Source organism: Peromyscus californicus, unplaced genomic scaffold (genome assembly GCF_007827085.1).
Source record: "Peromyscus californicus insignis strain IS unplaced genomic scaffold, ASM782708v3 Scaffold_3__1_contigs__length_106647218, whole genome shotgun sequence".
NCBI lineage: Eukaryota > Metazoa > Chordata > Mammalia > Rodentia > Cricetidae > Peromyscus > Peromyscus californicus.
In genome coordinates this window covers 86,587,657-86,605,321 of record NW_026294551.1, presented here as the reverse complement: position 1 = coordinate 86,605,321, position 17,665 = coordinate 86,587,657, and the positions used below count along the sequence as shown (strand labels likewise).

The 17,665-nt window shown below is 47.2% G+C and overlaps 1 protein-coding gene across 20 annotated transcripts in view; it reads right to left on the bottom strand.

Moving 5' to 3' along the window:
• Positions 1-17,665, bottom strand: part of Tenm2 (teneurin transmembrane protein 2) — a 1,246,916-nt gene that overhangs the window by 26,373 nt on the left and 1,202,878 nt on the right. For all 20 annotated transcript variants that reach the window (XM_052758549.1, XM_052758552.1, XM_052758554.1 and 17 more), the window contains 4 exons: positions 16,490-16,644; positions 14,190-15,064; positions 8,555-8,730; positions 6,890-7,125 (listed from right to left, as the gene is read on the bottom strand). In XM_052758549.1, the coding sequence (XP_052614509.1) occupies positions 6,890-7,125; positions 8,555-8,730; positions 14,190-15,064; positions 16,490-16,644 (1,442 nt within the window). The remainder of the gene's footprint in view (positions 1-6,889; positions 7,126-8,554; positions 8,731-14,189; positions 15,065-16,489; positions 16,645-17,665) is intronic.

Sequence of the window (17,665 nt, the reverse complement as noted above, 5' to 3'; positions counted from 1 at the left end):
CATTCATTCACTCATTCACTCATTCATTCACCCATATGGTATTTACCAAGTATCTATTTGTGTGCTTGCTACTGTGACAGGCATTGAGACAGAGCCAGCTAACTTCCAGAGAGACCTCAGCAGAGACAGGGAAATCTGAATGAGAATCAGGGCAGCAATGAGGGTTCACATCAGCAGGCAAGCACAGAACCGGGCGGGACCTGGAGCCAGCACAGGGGCTGACCACAAATTTCCCAGAAGATGTGCCGAGACCGAAGAATGACGAGCAAGACTTGGATAGGAAGGCTACCCCTCAGCAATCCTCTCCATCATCATCACTAGTTACACCTGTGGAGGCTGGCTGAGTCTCAAAGATCCTCACCACAGCCAAGGAGGCTCTGGCCCCTCCAGCTCCCCTCAGCTGGTCCACTCCATTCACACCGTTTTTGTTTCTGCTCGGGATTCAGGGAATCCTGCCTCCACCAATTCAGGGCCCTTGAACATGCAAGGGCCTTAGTACGGAGGGCTTTTCTTCCACTCCAGGGCCAGAAAATCCCGACACTTATTCTTCATTCGGTTTTCAGCTCAAATGTCATTTTTCTCAGAGTAGCTTATCTCACGTATCACCCATTCTTGACCTAGGCTTTTCTTCAGAGCATCGCCACAGTCTCTTTATATGACATTTATTTTATCATTGCTTGTGTTGCTTTGCTAACACTTAAGGTGTGTGTGTGTGTGTGTGTGTGTGTGTGGGTGGGTGTGTGTGTGTGTGGGTGGGTGTGTGTGTGTGTGGGTGGGTGTGGGTGTGTGCGTGCCTGCGTGTGTTTAATACTTCTCCCCATACCATCCAAAATAGTAAATTCTTGCTTGTGTATATATGCTTGTGATCCTAGCACTTTCGAGGTTCAAACCATAGGACTGGCAATTTGAAGCCAGCCTGGGCTGCATATCGAGACCCTGTCTTAAAAAACAACAATAAAAATTGCAAGAAATGCCCTACCTTTGACACTTGTGGGCACAGGGCCATGCCAACAGCCTCCAATCTTGGCTCAGATTGTCCACAATGCTAGCTGCCCTTCCTTACCCTAGCCACCCTGAATCTACCACCCTGCTCCCCTATTCTCTCTCCTCTGCTTTCTCCTTCCGGGCCTTGCATTCCTACTCTACTAGGTCCAGACGCCTTCCAGCTCACTTGGCCCTTGTCCCCTCATCCATGGAAGATGGGGGACAGAGAGGAATTAACAGCCTGGGGGCTGGATACCTTAAAACTCGTTCTCCCCTTCCCCAAATAAACTTGAGAGTTCTGAAACAAACAAACAAACAAACAAACAATCTACCAACAGGCGGGCTGGAGAGAAGGCTCAATGGTTAAGAGAATGGATTACTTTTGCAGACAACCTAGGTCAATCAAGTTCCCAGCACCTTGTTGGGCAGCTCACAACTGCCTGTAACTTCAGCTTTAGGGAATTCAATACCTTCTTCTGGACTCTGAGGGCACATGGCACATACTGCCCCTCATATACACGTAATTGAAAAAAATAAAACTAATCTTTAACACAACAATCATGACTTTCTAATACAATAAGTTATCCAGAAGTAAAGTACTGTTTGCTTAGGGAATTCATGGTTCAATATGAGCAGAGGCTTGCCCTTCGAATTATGTGTAATTTAAGCTAATCAAATTCAAGGTGCTGCAAACTGGTCTGGATGCATCACCATGTTGTCAAGGTCGCACAGGATCTTGTCTGTTTTGGTCATAAATACACACAGAGTGGTTAGTAAGTGTGTCAAGACTATAGTGGGTGCTGGGAAAAGAAAACATGAGGCAGGTGGAGAATGAATGTGTCATGGCATGGAGGGACACAATCCAGGCTTTCAAGACAATAGAAGTATGTTAACAGAACTGCCTGGGCGGGCCCTCCACAGGACTGAGTTCAGGAGGTTATGATCACCCGCACACATGCACCCCACCCCTTTCTCCAGACGCACAGTGATTCGGTACATAAACAAAAGTAATGCACACCAGTGTGTAACTGTGGTGTCATATTAATGATATGGAAACCCAAACAAAATTACTAACTCCCACTTCATATTGGAATGCTGATAACACAGACACCAGCATCACAATGGAAGATTATCTCAGAAGCAATTTTTCTTTTGTCCTCATACCTACCCATGGAGCTGTTTCATGTATTTGCAATCTCTATGTAAATCACAATCAAGAAGAAATACCCCTAGTGACATGTGCCCTCGTTTTTTTAGAGAGAATCAGGTACAAATTCTTGCTAGGAAAAAAGAAGAGGTTTTAGATGGTAATGGAAGTGTTCATTTTGGTCCCCTCTCCCAGGAGCCTAGGAGAAAGACTTACTGGGCAGAGGAGAAGGGCTTCTAGTCTGCCTTATGGCCAGGCTCTGGAGGGATGGAGGATGCAGTTTTTTTTTTTTTTAATCTTAGTTTAGCATCCTTTCCTTTGGGTAGAGGACCCTCTTTTTCCAAACCTTCTTCATTCTACATGACTCCCTTACAAAAGTCAGGTTTGGACCTGAGCCTGGCCAATCACAGGACTATCACCCTAGCCAGCGACGGGAGCCACCAATCACAGTTCCTCCATGGGACTGTTTCTTTTTTTTTTTTTTTTTTTGGTTTGTTTGTTTGTTTTTTAACTCAGAGATTCTGTCCTTGGTTCTACCAAACTGAGATGATGTAAGACTTTGGCCAAGTCTTCTTTCCCCACAATGTGAAGAGAGCACCAGCCTACTGCACAAGAAAATTGGGGAGCGGGGAGGGGGCTGTGGGAAAGAGAAGAGAGCAATGTGAACCTGATGACATCTTGGACTCTCTAGGTCAGCTCCCCCCTTGTGGAGGCCCACTTCGTGAGACAATGCATGCCCCCCTTTATCTTGCTATCCCGAATATGTGTTGCAGAGAAAGATTCTGGACAGATTGGGGGTGGGGGCATGTGCTTCCAACTTCTACCTTCTTGGGGTAGGGGAGAATTTATGTGGTAAACATCTTCCAAGTGGAGCCTAAAGAGGACGTACTTATCACATCTTCCCACAGGACACTTGTCACTAGTGTGGTAATGTGACATGGTCCCTGCAATCATGGAGCTGAGAGATGCTGTGAAGCAGTTTTTTGTTTTGTTTTGTTTTGTTTCGTTTTGAAATACCAGAGAGGACAGTGAGAGGTATGGAGGAAAGCAGCAGGAGGTACTCTTTCAAGAGACCAGTCTTTGGGGAGGCATGATGAAACTCTTTCCTGCCTCGCCTGACCCTGGGCAGGAAACAGATCCATCAAATTTTGTCTACAGCACCATCATCATCTTACATGTTCCCAGTCTACAAGGAGGAATGTTTGGCACTTTCAACGGTTAAGACATATCTCTGATTGGAGGACCGTGACAAGACAGGTTACCGGGAAGGGTTAGGACTTCACTGGCTGTTCTGTTACAGGAAAGTTCTTCGCTGGGTGTTTTGGACACCTCTCAACACTGGACCACTCAGAGCCTGGTCTCACAACCCCAAGTGGTCAGACTCACGAGACGGCTGGTGCTGGGGAGAGGCCAGACCATCTGGTCTAGCCTGTGACATTGCCAGCTGCCATCCTGGCTCCCTAGACTCACTCCAAACGCTGTCCCTGGGGAACAACCTGTGGCACGGCTGTGACCAGCCACATCTTCACCTCCCTTCCTGGTCTCCTCATCCTAGAAGGCAGGGCTGGGGTCACCCTGCCGCCCACATCTATTTCGGCTTTCAGTGTCTGGCCTCTCTCCATCATGCTCAGAGTCTGGCACAGCCTTCCTGGTCTACATGGTCACGTGAAAGGCCTCTTGGAAGTCAGCACGGCACGGCAGCCAGACTTGCTGCCAAATCCTATTAATCATGCGATTCTCCCAGGCCTCTCCCTCTTCTCTCTCTTTCTCCCCTGCTGGAGACCAGTTTCTAGTTTGCATTACTGTAACAGCCTCTGAGCTGTCCCTCTCCTCCTGCCTGGTCTCCTCCTCGTCTGTCTTCCTCTGCACCCAGGGAAGCTGGAGAGATCTCTCTAATCCACGCATCCCCACACATCACTCTGCTAATTAAGCCCTGGGACAACTCTCCACGGCTCTCAGGATAAATACTGGCCTAGCATAATATTCCCTTCCATGTGGCCCTGGCTATTTTTTTCTCAGGCCTCGTGAGTTTTGGGGTTTTCTGAACTGCTTCTCCCCGCTCCCCCGCAGTCCCCTGTATCTTGGCCTTCTTGAGGGTGTCTCTCTCTCTCTGTCTGGAAACTTCTTTCCGGTATCTTTGCCTAGCTAATTTCTGCTGCTCTTCAGAACTGACTCTGACTTCCCTGAAACCTTCCCTGGTCTCTTGTCAACCCTGTGACCTGATTTGGGCTCCCCAAATCTTTTGGCTTCTCCCTGGAAATCAGAAAAATCATTTTCCAAGCTCTCTTGGGGTTAACCCAACTGTCCTTTCCTGGGTGTGTGGAATGGATGCATGTGACATGCAGGCTAGCTCACTAAGCTCCCTTGACTTGTTTAAACGATTCCTCTTCTACAGCAGCCTCCGGGACACGTGTGTTTGATGTGGTAGGATCCCAACATAGAACAACTGGGTTTAGTCGTCATGGGTCGCCGTGCGGCTTGTCTGGACTGTGATGCAGTAAGCTTCTGAAATGTCAGGGCCTATTTATTACCTGTGCCATGGATTATCTGCTCCTGGCTGATACAGTGTGTGCCCCCTTTCCTTAATGCTGTGCCGCTTGCAACGTCCTGATCATCATGGACTGAGACAGCCTGCTTGCCATAGGGGCCGACAGATGTCGCTAGTTTAGGGGCTACAAAGCTCCTATAAGGAACTCATGAAGCACAGGGAGGGAAGGCCAAGCCAAAGTCCCCAAAAACACTTCGCTCAACACCTCCCCCACACCTTTCTTCCAACAGCTCCCCGCCCCCCAGCAGTTTCCAGGAGTTTCTTTTATTTCATTCACTAAACAGTTTATGAACTGAATTAAAATAAATGAGATGCAAATAAATTCCAGGCTTTCTCCCTCATTTTCAAATTACATTTTCAGTCCACTCAACCTGTTATAATCTCATAGTGATTTTCATTTAAGAGAGCTAAATGGATATGTGATTATTGTTACAGGAACGAACACCAGACAATTAAATGTTGAGGTGTTGATAGATAAAACTGTGTTTTGATTTGCATAAACATGATGCCAGCAAGTCTAACCCTGGCAGAAATTCAGTTATAAGACTTGCGTGCCTAACTTCTGTTAATTACCACAAGTACCATTATTAAGAATTTTAATATTCAAAGTTGGGATTATTGCCATTTTATTTTAGGGCCACATTTATCTTTATTTTGAAAACTTAGTCAAAACGCATAACTAATTTATCAAGGAAAAGGCATGATTACTACTTATAATCAACTTCTACAGTGCAGCATATCAAAAATCAATTACACAGCCCTGAATCCAGTCATTAAGGATTTAGCCACTAATCTTATTCCATTTTTGTCTTCAGGAAGATACTGCAGCTTGCAACTTTGCAGATATCAGCAGAGGAAGAAAAACATGGGAGTCTGCTGATAACCTAATGTGGAGAATTAAACTCTAGCCAGACAAAGACAGAATCTTAATATGGAGTGGCCTGGCTCTGCAGGGAGGTCACCTGGCTGGCCGGGCTTCGGAAGTTATGACCCATGTTTGGCAGGTCCTCAGTCTTCTACTCCCAGGAATTCTGAGGCATTGTTTTGATTTTGCCTCACTCTGTGGCTGACTGTTTTCCTCGGGCCTGTCTTGACCTGCGATTTACTTAGGTCTTTATTGGTTTACTTCTTGGCTGTCTCCTCTTTCATGCCCCTTGCCCCTGGATGCAAGTGGCAGGAAGGTCAGAGCTCTGCCTGTGTGACATCTGCCTTAAGTATCCAGCACAGGGCCTGGCCCTAAGTGCTCAGTAAACATGCTTTGGATATGATGAAGACAGGTTTCTGGCCATCATCTCCTCACCCTGGGAGAAGGGTTGTCACCACGGTAGGAGTAGGTCCCTCTGTGTGACAAGAACTGACAGGAACAGGATCCATCATGCTTTGATCATCTAAATAGGAAGATGTGTGGGACTGTGGCTAAGAATACTGACCAGTGAACAAGACAGAGAGGTGGACCTGGGGTCAAGTCCTGGCTTAGCCTTGAATTTTAGTTATTATGTCCTGACATCTAATTAGCTTCCTTGAACCTCTGCTTCTCACCTGAGATCCCAACAGGCTATTGAAAATATTGCAGTAACACAAATAAAGCATTTAATGTAGTGCCCATAGCATAGCTATCTGCAGTGAGTGTGTTTCTGTTAGCTTTTGCATGGATGCCCTGTTAGCTTTTCAAAGATGTAAGTTAGGGCTGGTCAAAACTTCCTATTGCACATATCCTCTTGGGATACCTTCCTGATTCGTCAGGCTAGCTAGCAGACATCTTCCTTTGTGACCACACAGTATCCCCCAGGGATCTGTCTGTGCACACCCTGTGATCATCCTGTGTCTGCATTTCCGGAAGAGCATCCCTCCTTGGCTGTGAATAACACACTTTATACTTTTGTTCTTCTAGTGTTTAGAAAATTACCAAGCACATGGTAGGCACCAGCCCTGACTCCTGTGTTGCATTGTCCAGACAGTGACAGGTGCGGGAGGAGACGGCAGGCGCAAAAGGAAGACCAATACCTTCTCCAGCCGAGGCACCCTGGGAATCTACCACGGGGATCGCTGTCTCGGGAAACGGAGGGATTGTCCCCTAAACCCAGAGGAATACATCTCCCACCTTCTGAAAGTGGAAAGGCGTTCTGGAGGCCTAACGTTCTCCTCTGCAGTGTGAAGAAGGGTCCTGTCCCCTCCAAGTGTATGGCGGGGCAAGAAATTGACCTGCTTACCCGAAGCTTCCTCCCGAAGATGGTGACTTTGCCTTTAATCTGTTCCTTCCTCAGGCGCCACTCGATGGAGTTGAGGCCGTTCTCCATGGGCAGTGAGATGTTGCAGCGCCCAATGGTGGGGGTGATGGTGCCCGCCAGGACGTGGGGCTCACTGTGGAAGCTGACGCCCATGCCATTGGCGTACATCACCCGCAGGGTCCCGTTATTGCAGAGCTGGTAGTTGTTTCGCACTTGATCTGGAAGAATGTTAGTGGGGGTGGGGATGGGGAGAGAAATTATCCACTCGATTAGTCAGGAGAGAATAGAACCCCTATTTTTACAGGTTTCCATGGTACTCTGCAGCTGTCAGTCTGAGGCTGCCTTCAATTAGCACACACACAATGGGAAGGTGAGTAGCAGAGATGTTACTGATCCATGGGAAGGAAAACATTATTAATATGTGGCACTCCAGAAATAATTATGCCGTGATATTTTTCTTTTACTCACTGAAGACTATTAATAGCACATTTAAACATTTAAAGATGTCTATTGCCTACACAATTTGTGTCAATCAAATCCCTGAACTTTAACATATATATTTTAGCTTATATGAAAAAAAATAAATGAAAGGCAAACTACTTCAATTTTTTCCCTCCCCTTTGGCCTATCGTCTAACCTAAGGTTGATGGTCTAAGCACAGGTCAGAGGCACTGCGAGGCAAGCCCACTGTTCATCGGTACAGGGAAGAGAAAAAGCTACCTCTGGTCTCTTCATGGCACCATTTCTGCCCGCATCACTGTGTTACCAAAGAACTTGGGAAGCACACACACACAGTGTGAGGTAGATGGAGTCAGTGGGGGCTGATAATGTGTGTTTATCTTCCCGAATAGAATCTACACCAGTCAATCAGACTTCTGACCTTTTCCTGTATCAAAGAATCACAAGCAGGAGCCCGCTTTCATAGGCACGCTGTGTCCTCATCATCTGGGTGGAGGAGCCAGGCTGGGCTGGCCTGTGAGATGCCAGCTTTGGGGGAGCGAGCAAGGTTGTACCTGTCATTCAGTGACTCTGGCCATCATGCAGAAGGACACAATCTACATCGTTAATCATCTGGCGGAGTGGAAATAGAGCCATTGAAACAGGCTTTGCCGAGGGATAATAGTCTAGAAATGTCATCATTTATCTGCCGAGAGGACACTTTTATCCTCTGACAACTGGCGAGCCCACCGACATTATATCTTAATTAAAAGAAAAAATTAATCTGTAAAGTGCTGTTTCTTGCCAGCCCCTGTGCTTGCCCTGGACTGCGTACAACAAAAACAACGGTGGTCGGAGACCTCGGGGATCCGGGTGCTGGCAAGAGATTGCTCAAGAGCATGTTTGCAAGAGAAAATCAGAATGGCACGATGAAACCCAAACCCAGTGGTAGCCATGGAGAATAAGCTGTTCTTGAGAAAATAATGACATGGGTTCGATTTTTAGAGGGTGAAGGGAATAGGTAAGAAACAGGAAGAATAGTTGGGGAAAAATTAGATGTTTTTAGACACGTGGGTTTCTCTAGATAACTAAACCTTTGGTGAGAGGGTATGACATTTCCCTGCATCTGAGAGATTTATTTTCATTCCCCGCCCCCCCCCCCCCCCGACTGTTTTCTGGTAGAGTGGGTTTGCTGTAGTGGGGCCTTACCTTGCACCACTGTGTAGGAGGCCTCCACTGAAGATAGGTTGGTGATCACAGTGACGTCGTCATCACGGTTGGAGTTCTCAATGTCGATGGTGATGGATTTCTCCATTTCCCGGTGCAGACTGGTCACCACCCCCGTGGGACGGGTCACATTGGTCAGACGGCCCTCGTGGTCATAGCTGGAGGAGAGAAATGCTAGTTGGAAGCACAGCCCGTGGAGCCAGAAGTTTCCTTGACATTCAGACCCACAGGAAGGCCAGACTCATGGGAGCAGAGACTGGAAGGTGGGGGTCCCTGGATGGTGCTCCACACTGAAGGCCTGCTGTAACCCAAACCTCAACCTGTCCTGAGGAACAATGCTGTGGTTTTCTTGAGCCCTTTGATACCACTGACTGCACCTCAGTGGAAACCAGTCCCCTGGTCTCACGCAGTGCGGGCTTAACTACATCTTTCTGAGCTAGTGGGGATAGCTACTTGTAAGCATCCTTTGCTCTTAATGTGTTCCACAGAGCGACCAAGTCAATGCTCCCCAACTATCCAGTCTATTTTGTCTCACCTCTGCTGAGCAAACCTTTAAGTGTGTGTGTGTGTGTGTGTGTGTGTGTGTGTGTGTGTGGTGGGGTGTGTGCACTCATGCCCATGAAAACCAGAAGAGAACTGGAGTTACAGGCAGTTGTTTGCTGCCCAATGTAGATGCTGGGAACTGGACTTGTGTTCTGGAAGAGCAGTAAGTGCTCTTAATCACCGACCCATTTTTCCCAGCCCTTAAACCACACTGTTTTCTCCAGTGGTTGTTCATCCAATCCAATCAAAACCTGGTATTTGAGAACGTCTGAACCTTAGTCTTTTGCATGGCACCACCTCATTCCACTCATCACCTTGTAGACCTCTCAAAGTCAGCCTGGGACAAACTGCCACCTCCATATTCTGGCCTGAGCACTACAAACCTCGCTTGGTCATATAGTCCCTAAGAAACCAAGCTCAGAGATACCCTAGCCTGCTGGGAGACTCACTGGATCTCAGTTGTCCTCGGCATCCATGTCTGAGCGTGCCATGATCGCGTTGGCTGCCTACAAGCTTCCTGAAGAGAGTTCGTTACGGATATGAGTTGTCTTTACCTGTTTCTCAGCAGATGGTTCTGGTTTTGCTACTTCCAGATGGAGAGTATTTGCCCTCCCTAGAAGACCGCTGTATTGCGAGAGGCTCCTTAGACCTTAGGTGAGGGAAATGGCTCTCCTCATGGTCTGCATGTAGAAGCCTCTGAACTCTCTTGCGTGGGCTTTCACACTCAGGAGAGATGGGGAGGAGGGTGGAGCAATGTGAATTTTGCTTCGAGAATGAAAAGGGACACACGGCTAGACCTCTAGCTGGAGGAGGGTCTCCTTCTGGACTGAGGAGAGGAACCCACTTGGCAGGTTCTGAGTGACGGGTCCTGGAGCTGGTACAGGATGTGGGAAGGAGGTTGTCCATGGAGGAGCAGTCCATGGGGGAGCAGTGAGAAAAATTACTGATAAAACATGGAGGGAGCTGGGATACTTGGGATGGAGACCTGGACCAGACTTGGAGTGCCCTGGGAACTATTATCTCTAGGGAGATGAGGAAACAGTCAAGTTCCGTGGATGCTAAGCTGCATGACCAGTGGGGTAAAGGTGGCGAGAGGGACAGAAAGCTTAGCGAGCTGGGGGTCCAGCCTCTTGTCTCTGCCCCTTCCCTTGCCTAGAGTGCGCGGTGCAGTTGAAATCCAGATAGCACCTTCCCCTCAGAGGCTTGCTGCTGTGACTGTGGAGGGGACCCAGGCTTTCTAGGGATGCCTCTGTTTTTTCTTTTTTCCTACTAAAGCAATGGTTTCTCAGATGGGAGGGGGTTCCAAAGATTCTGTTTATGATAGTGACAAGTTAGAACTATAGTGAAGGATCAGTGATTAAGGATTATTAAATAATTACCTATATATAAGACAGAAACTTAGGCAGCTGTCAAAATGAACAGCATGGATTCCTATTTATTGGCACATGGGCATGTGTGTACGAGCACGCACACAGAAACAGAGTCGAATGGAAGAGGGAAGAACAGAGAATACCCCTTCCTAGTACATGGCTTTTTACATGTAGACCAGCATTTCTGAAAATATAGACATATAAATATTAACAGTGTTTTCTGTGTGAGCTTTTGACTAATTTTGTTTTCTTCTTTGAATATTCCCATGTTTTAGTAACTGTAGCTTCCTTTCATATTTTAGAAGCATAAAAATACTTTAGAATAAGAGAGTGAAGCAATGAAAATGTTCGGGCTCTGAGTGTCTTGTATAGACTCAACAGCAGAATCCAGCAGGTAGGGACTGTGTTGAATGTGTTCTCTGGGACCTGGGCAGGATTTGGAATTCAATGCTCTGTATTTGAGGACATTTGCAATGGGCGGGCTGTGGTCCATCCTTCTGAGAGGAGGAAATAGAGCTTCTCCGGGGGAGGCAGTGAGGATAGGGCAGACATTTCACAGGCTGCAGGGAGAAAGCACGATCTCTGGCTTGCAGATTGACTTTCATGGGGGATGCAGCTGCCCACAGCTTTGCTTGCTTCCCCAGGATAGATCTGCAGATTCAGCTCTCTGTGCAGAAACCTCTCTGCTCTCAGGAGTGAGAGCCTTGATGACCAGCAATGGGGTCTCCGTGTCAGCCTGATGGACTTGGTAGGACCTTGGTGGCCACGGGGCCTTTGACTTGCTCATAGTCAGAAGAAGTTCATCAAACATCTCTTCTATGCAAGCTGGTGGTGAAAGCACTAGAGATTTGGATGGGAACAAAATGGACAAAATTCCACGCCTCATGCCAGACGAAAAGGCAAAGGTAAACCAAGGCTGCTTTCCCCTACTCTGGGAGCATGGCAGCAGGGCAGGGGATACTTGAAGCCCAATTCTTACATCTCCATGTTGACTGGCTCTCCAAAAGCCACCTTCTAAGACAGAAATATAACTGTCTCCAGAAGGGCTCATTCCAGCTTGGGAGACTGCAGAGCCTGCTCTTTCTATAAGATAACTGCCGAACTTCTTTCCAGGGGAAGTCAGCATCTAGAACATGTCATCTGCTGTTTTCCCACTGGCTGGATTTGGAGGAGGACATGATCACAACCGCAGAGCACACAGCATAGCTCTCTCTTCTGGTGGGCCTGACCTTAAGGTGAGTTATGTTTTCTACACCTCTGGACTCCGGTTTGCTAAGGTATACTATGACCCTCAGAAGATCGGGACCATAGAGTGGTAAGAGAGCGGGATACAAACCAAAGCATTCCAAGTGCAAACTGCATCCCTCAATCCTACTGTTTGAAATTAAGTCCCTGCCTAACTCTTGCATCCTTCTTTATGCAGGAGGGAATGGAGACATAGCTGTGCTTTATTACTTCCCTGTTAGCATCTAGTTTCTGTTGAGCTTCTGAACGCCAGCCTTTGCTGGTTTCTGAAAATATACTAGTTCAGTGAATGATCACAGCTCCTGTGCAGCTGATATTACCATCTGATACACTGAGGCTCAGACAGGTTGAGAAACTTGTCCAATGCCAGTGAGGTAGTATGTGTCAGAGCTGGCATCCATACCACTGCCTTTCTGATACTGAGGCCCAGGAATGTCCTGGTAAGCGACGCTTTCTCCTGTGGAAGACTGTGGAATCTGTCATTCCCTCTAAAGGTGGACCTTGCCTAGGATACTCTGTCAGGACTCAATAGCCCACAACTGGGGAAATCTTAATTCCGAGGCTGGGTCTTCCTGGAACTGAGGGAAAGCTCTCATTGAAGCATAAACCATATCTCTCTCTGTCTCTGTGTGTGTGTGTTTCATTTCTGTTACCCCAACCCTCTCTCTAGACTTCTGCAATCACTGTGTGGTGTTCACCTGGACCTGATATGTTTGACAGGAAGTGTGGCTTGTGTTTGAGTTTTAAAGCGACAATCTTCTGACCATGTGTAACAAAAGCTAAAAAAAAAAAAAAAAAAAAAATCAAAAGAATGCCCCATCTTTTTAGGATGCCTGAGGAAAACTTATCCATGTGAATCTCCACAATGGGGGATCTGGATCTTTGGATTTACTCACATTCCTTTTTTTTTTAAAATTTTTTTTATTTATTGTACATTGTTGTTTTGCCTGTGTAAGGGTGTTGGTCCCCTGGAACTATAGTTACAGACAGTCGTGAGCTGCCATGTGGGTGCTGGGAATTGAACCCGGGTCCTCTGAAAGAGCAGTCAGTGCTCTTAACCACTAGGCCCTCTCTCCAGCCCCAATCTACTCACATTCTGAAGTGTAGCAAATTAATAGAGAAAATGTGATTTAGTTTCACCATAACTCCTGAACAAACACTTTAAAAAAATTGAGAATCACATGTATGTTTTCATTCAGCTGCGGACCTTTGATAGCAAACTGCCTCCAATCAAGAATTCATGTCTATGGGGTTCCTACATCTGAACGAACTTTGGGACTGGACTCCAACCTAGGGCTAATTCAGGAGGGCCTCTTTGACCCCAGCCTTTGCTTCTCATTCAGGAGACTCAACAGCTACTAAGTGCGTTGGTTGGTGAAGTGTGATCAGGTCCCAGTACCTGGAAGGACGTGAAGTTGCTCAGTCATTGGAGACAGAGAGCTTTCCCCAAAGGGGAAGTCAGGACCTGGGCAAGAAGTTCTGCAATGCAGGAAGACTCCAGCAGGTGGCGACAGCTTCCTTTGCATTCTCCCAAACCCACTGGCATACACACAGGAAGCGAACATCGTTGATTTAAGCATAATCAACAATGAAGTCTTCTTTCTCTTATCCCTCCCACCCCTATCTCTCTGTGGCATCCCCTCCCCAACTTACTGAATTCTCAGCTAGCAGCAACACAGACACAGAAAGCAAGCCAGGGCTCCTAATGCATACTGCTCCCTTAGCTCACTGCTGTGGAGAAAGCCCAGAGACTGGTAAATTCCATTCAGTCTCTAGCAGGTCACTGGGGACTCAGGCTTAGCAGCCTCCTCCAGCCAGCAACTTTTAGGTTAATACCTGCGGCAGCAGGCTTGCTTGACCAAAGCTGCTTCAGGAGCTAGGGAAAACAGCTTTTTTTTTTTTTTTTTGGCAAAACAAACGGTAGAACTATTAAGTATGAGATAATTGTTGGAGGAAATATGACCAGCCCTCACATCTTTTAATATACCTAGCACTTTATCTGTATTGATCTGCTTCTGCTAAAGAGGAAATTCAGAGTTTATCTACCTGTCTGTGCAATCAAGTGTGTTGCTGGACCTATTGTTAAATCACAGAGGCCCCGCTGGGACCCTGCCTCTTACTTTCTAATTTCCGCACCCATGGCAAACATGAATAATCAGTGGGGTTAATCAGCACTTTATCTCCCAGGTGCTGTGCGTGTCCAATATCCTGAAGTTTGAACGGCAGCAGACAACAGGAATTCCCAATGCTAGCAGGGAGGATGCTCGATATCAGAGGCCTGATAGAGCAAATCATTTAGGAGTCAGGAGAAGGGACATGAATATCCTGAGGCTATAAGAAATCATTAAAGTTAGGAAGACGTGACTAGGCAATTTTAAAAGCAACGGTGAATGGTCCATCCAGATGCCAGTGAGAGCAGGGGGGAGGGCGCTAGGGAGACTGGTCCAAAGCCTACTTACTCATAGAAAGTGGTCCATCCAGTTTCATCACTCTTGGTGGCTAGGAGTCCAGTGTTCCCATCATAGGTCATGAGGCCAAGCTCCAGGTTCTGGGTAGACACGGCTTTGAGGCCTCCATTGGTGCCCACGGTAAGGGTGATGATCTGGTTATCGGGCATGAGCAGGTGGCGGGGCATGCCGCTGCTGTCCCGGCGGATCTTTAGGGAATTTCCGTTGTTGTCAATCAACTCAGTGACGTCATTGTCGGCACTGTATGTGAAATTGTACAAGTACTCCCCCGTCACCAGGCTCACGGTGTACTGATGGATCCCATCGGCGTTGAACACGTACAATTCCTGCTCTCCCGGAGACGCAGCCTCATACTGGTTGAAGGCATTAAGAACAGGTTTGTTTTTGCTGACCGCCCTGATCCGAATATTCCCAAGGTCTGCGATGTAGATGGTGCCATCGGGAGCCACAGCCAAGGAGGATGGGGAGTTCAAGATGGCGTCTGTGGCGTAAGCATCATCTCCCGAATAGCAGATGCAATTGACGTCATTTTTGCAGTCGCAGTCAGAGGCTGCCCCGGCTAAGAGGCAGATCTCCCCATTGGTGGTGACCTGGCGTAGGCGGTTGATCTTTTTCTCATCCGTCTCCGTGATGTACAGCACCCCAGTGTGAGAAATGGCGATGGCGCTGGCTGATTCCAGAGCAGAGTGGATGGCAAGCTTACTGAGTGAGTAGTCAATGCCAGGAACCTGGCAGTGCATAGGCCGTCCTGCGATGATGCTGACCTGGTGATTCTCGGTGATCCGCAGGATGACGTTGTTCTCCAGAACGTACAGGGAATTGTCCATGGGGTTGACGGCAAGGTCTGTCGGCCATTCCAGACGAACCTGTCATGACATGGCATTTCAAGAACAGCCTCTAATATATTGATTTTATGCATTTGGAGAAAAGACTTAGCTTTAAAAAATAGTTACTTTATTTTATATAATGCTTTCCCTTAATGTATGTTGGCACCATGTGTGAGCCTGATCAGAAGAGGGCAAGGGTATGTCGGATCCCCTGGAACTGAAGTTATGAATGGTTGTAAGCCACCACTTGGGTGCTGGGACTCAAACCCAAGTCTTCTGCAAGAGCAACAAGTGCCTTTAACTGCCGAGACATCTCCCCAGCACCGACTTAGCCTTTTAAGTAGTACACTTACTGTAGCACCCTTTCAGTTCGATGAACTGTTTGCCTGAGCTGGCTGCTTATGATGGAGAAGAGAGGAGCATGTGACAAACTCTTCCTTCAATTTCATCTGTCCTGACTCGAGGCCTGCCAGCTCCATCCACGACCCTGTTTCTCAGCCTCGGATGACTAGCCAGGGCTGCAGCCATCAAATGTGGTGGAACAGGTAGATGAATGCATAAGGGGCCAAGGCCATTCAGCCCATACTCAGCTCCCCAAGCTATGGGTCAGAGAAGGCTGTGTTCATTTGGAGAAGACACATTTGTCTAAATAGCAAAAAAGCAGCCATGTGGCTTGGAAGGTGGCCCTAGCCCAAGAACAGACAAAGAACAGGCTGGTTAACAAACTACAACTTGAGTGCTTGAAAAAAAAAAAAAAAGAAGCGAACAGAGCCAAGTCAAATACATTCTTTCTCTGTGGAATTTGAAATAAAAATCTCAGTAGCAAGTTGTCAGTTTGTTGGGGAATTTGAGCTAAAATTTATGAGGTTGACCGAGGGTTGAAAAGACTCTTACAGGCAGGGTGAACATACAAGCCGGCTTCTTTGAACAAATGCTGCACATTTCAGGAGCCTGTGGTCTCTGCCACTGTAAGAGACCCGATGAAACACACACTTTGGAGGATGATTGAGGAGGGCTCTGCTCTGGTAACTACTGCACAAAGTGGAGGTTTATATAGTGAAGATGCAATCATTCCAGATTAACAGGGAAGCTCTGATTGACATGTAACGCTAAACCATACAGTCTCAGATCTTTGAAAATGATGGAGACGAGAGATAATTATACAGCAGCCCCTACCCTATAATCTGCCACTGCTGGAGTATGCCACCAGCTCTGCTTCTCAGAGAAGAATTGCCCTCTCTGTTCCCCTCTCCCCCCAGTCTCTCTCTCTTTTATTGCCCCTCTCTCTCTTTCTCCCCCCCATTCCTATCCTGCATTTTTTTCCATCTTAATGTCTAGTTCACCTTGATTCCTCTCCAAACTAAGATCAGTATCCATAGCTCATACTCCCAATTCACACAGGAACACGTGGGAACTACGGGCTAAGACCTAGGAGTTGGTTAAGGATGAGAAATAGAGTCCCACCTGGGCCACATCCATGCTGGAGTCACAGCTCAGTGGCCGGACAGCTGTGAGGTCATTGGACCCCAGCAGGGTGGAGATGATTCCATTTTGGTCGACCTTCCGGATCATGGTAGCATCAACGAAGTACATAAGCCCATTCTTGTCCACAGCAATACCTGAAGGGGGAAGCATGGGATGTGGTTTTTTTTTTTTTTTTCTTTTGACAGGAGGATGGTTTGTGGAGGAGATGGGGGATGCCCTGTTCTAGGCATGATGTGTTTGGACCAGGGACCTTACTGGGATGGGTGAGCATCCTCGGAACAGTAGCTCTCAGTCCTTTAAAGGCAAACGTTTGCTCAAGGGCACTGTGCTGTGCTGTGCTCAATTCTGAGGGTGCTAGCTGTATTCCCCCCAATCAATGACATCACCTTGAACTGCAGAGGAACCAGGGCAGCAAATGAAGGGGGAAACAGCCCCGACTCTCCTCTCTCCAGAGACTCTGCTCTCTCCAGAGACTCTGCTCTCTCCAGAAAACAAGTTATTACCAAAGTCCATTGCTTTAAAAAAATGATTGGTAGTATATTACTCAAATACCCTTCACAACTAATTGTGACAATGAGGCTGAGAGACAAGGATGCTTTTAGCCACAAACTCCCAGTTCAAAATGTATCCTCCAGGAAGAATTCCCAATTAAGCCTTGACTCCAATCAGCACTCCAGTGCCCCCAGGGGACACAGAGCCCTAGCATTTCCCTGTCGCAGCAGGACTGATAAGGCACAGACTGCAGCTTCTATTTCTTTTGCGTTTTCATTTCAGTGCCCAAGTACAAGGCTTGGCATCCTTAATCCATGCTGCAGGCTGCTTGCACAGTAGCTAAAAATGCTAACAAGAATTAGACCCTGATATGATTGCTCTTTAACCCCAAGCATCTTTAGTCCTTTCAAATAGACACTTATCGATTCTAAGAACTCCCCAGGATAGGAGTCATGGAAATAATACCCGTCCTTTCTTATTTTATTATTTATGTAATTTGTGTGTGTGTGTGTTCACACGTACATATATATTTGTTTGTGCACACATGCATCTGATGCGTCTGGAGGCCGGAAGTCGATATTGGGTGCTGTCTATTTTATTTTTTGACATAAGGTCTCTCACTGAACCTGGAACCTGCTGATCTGATGTGATTAGGGATCCCCC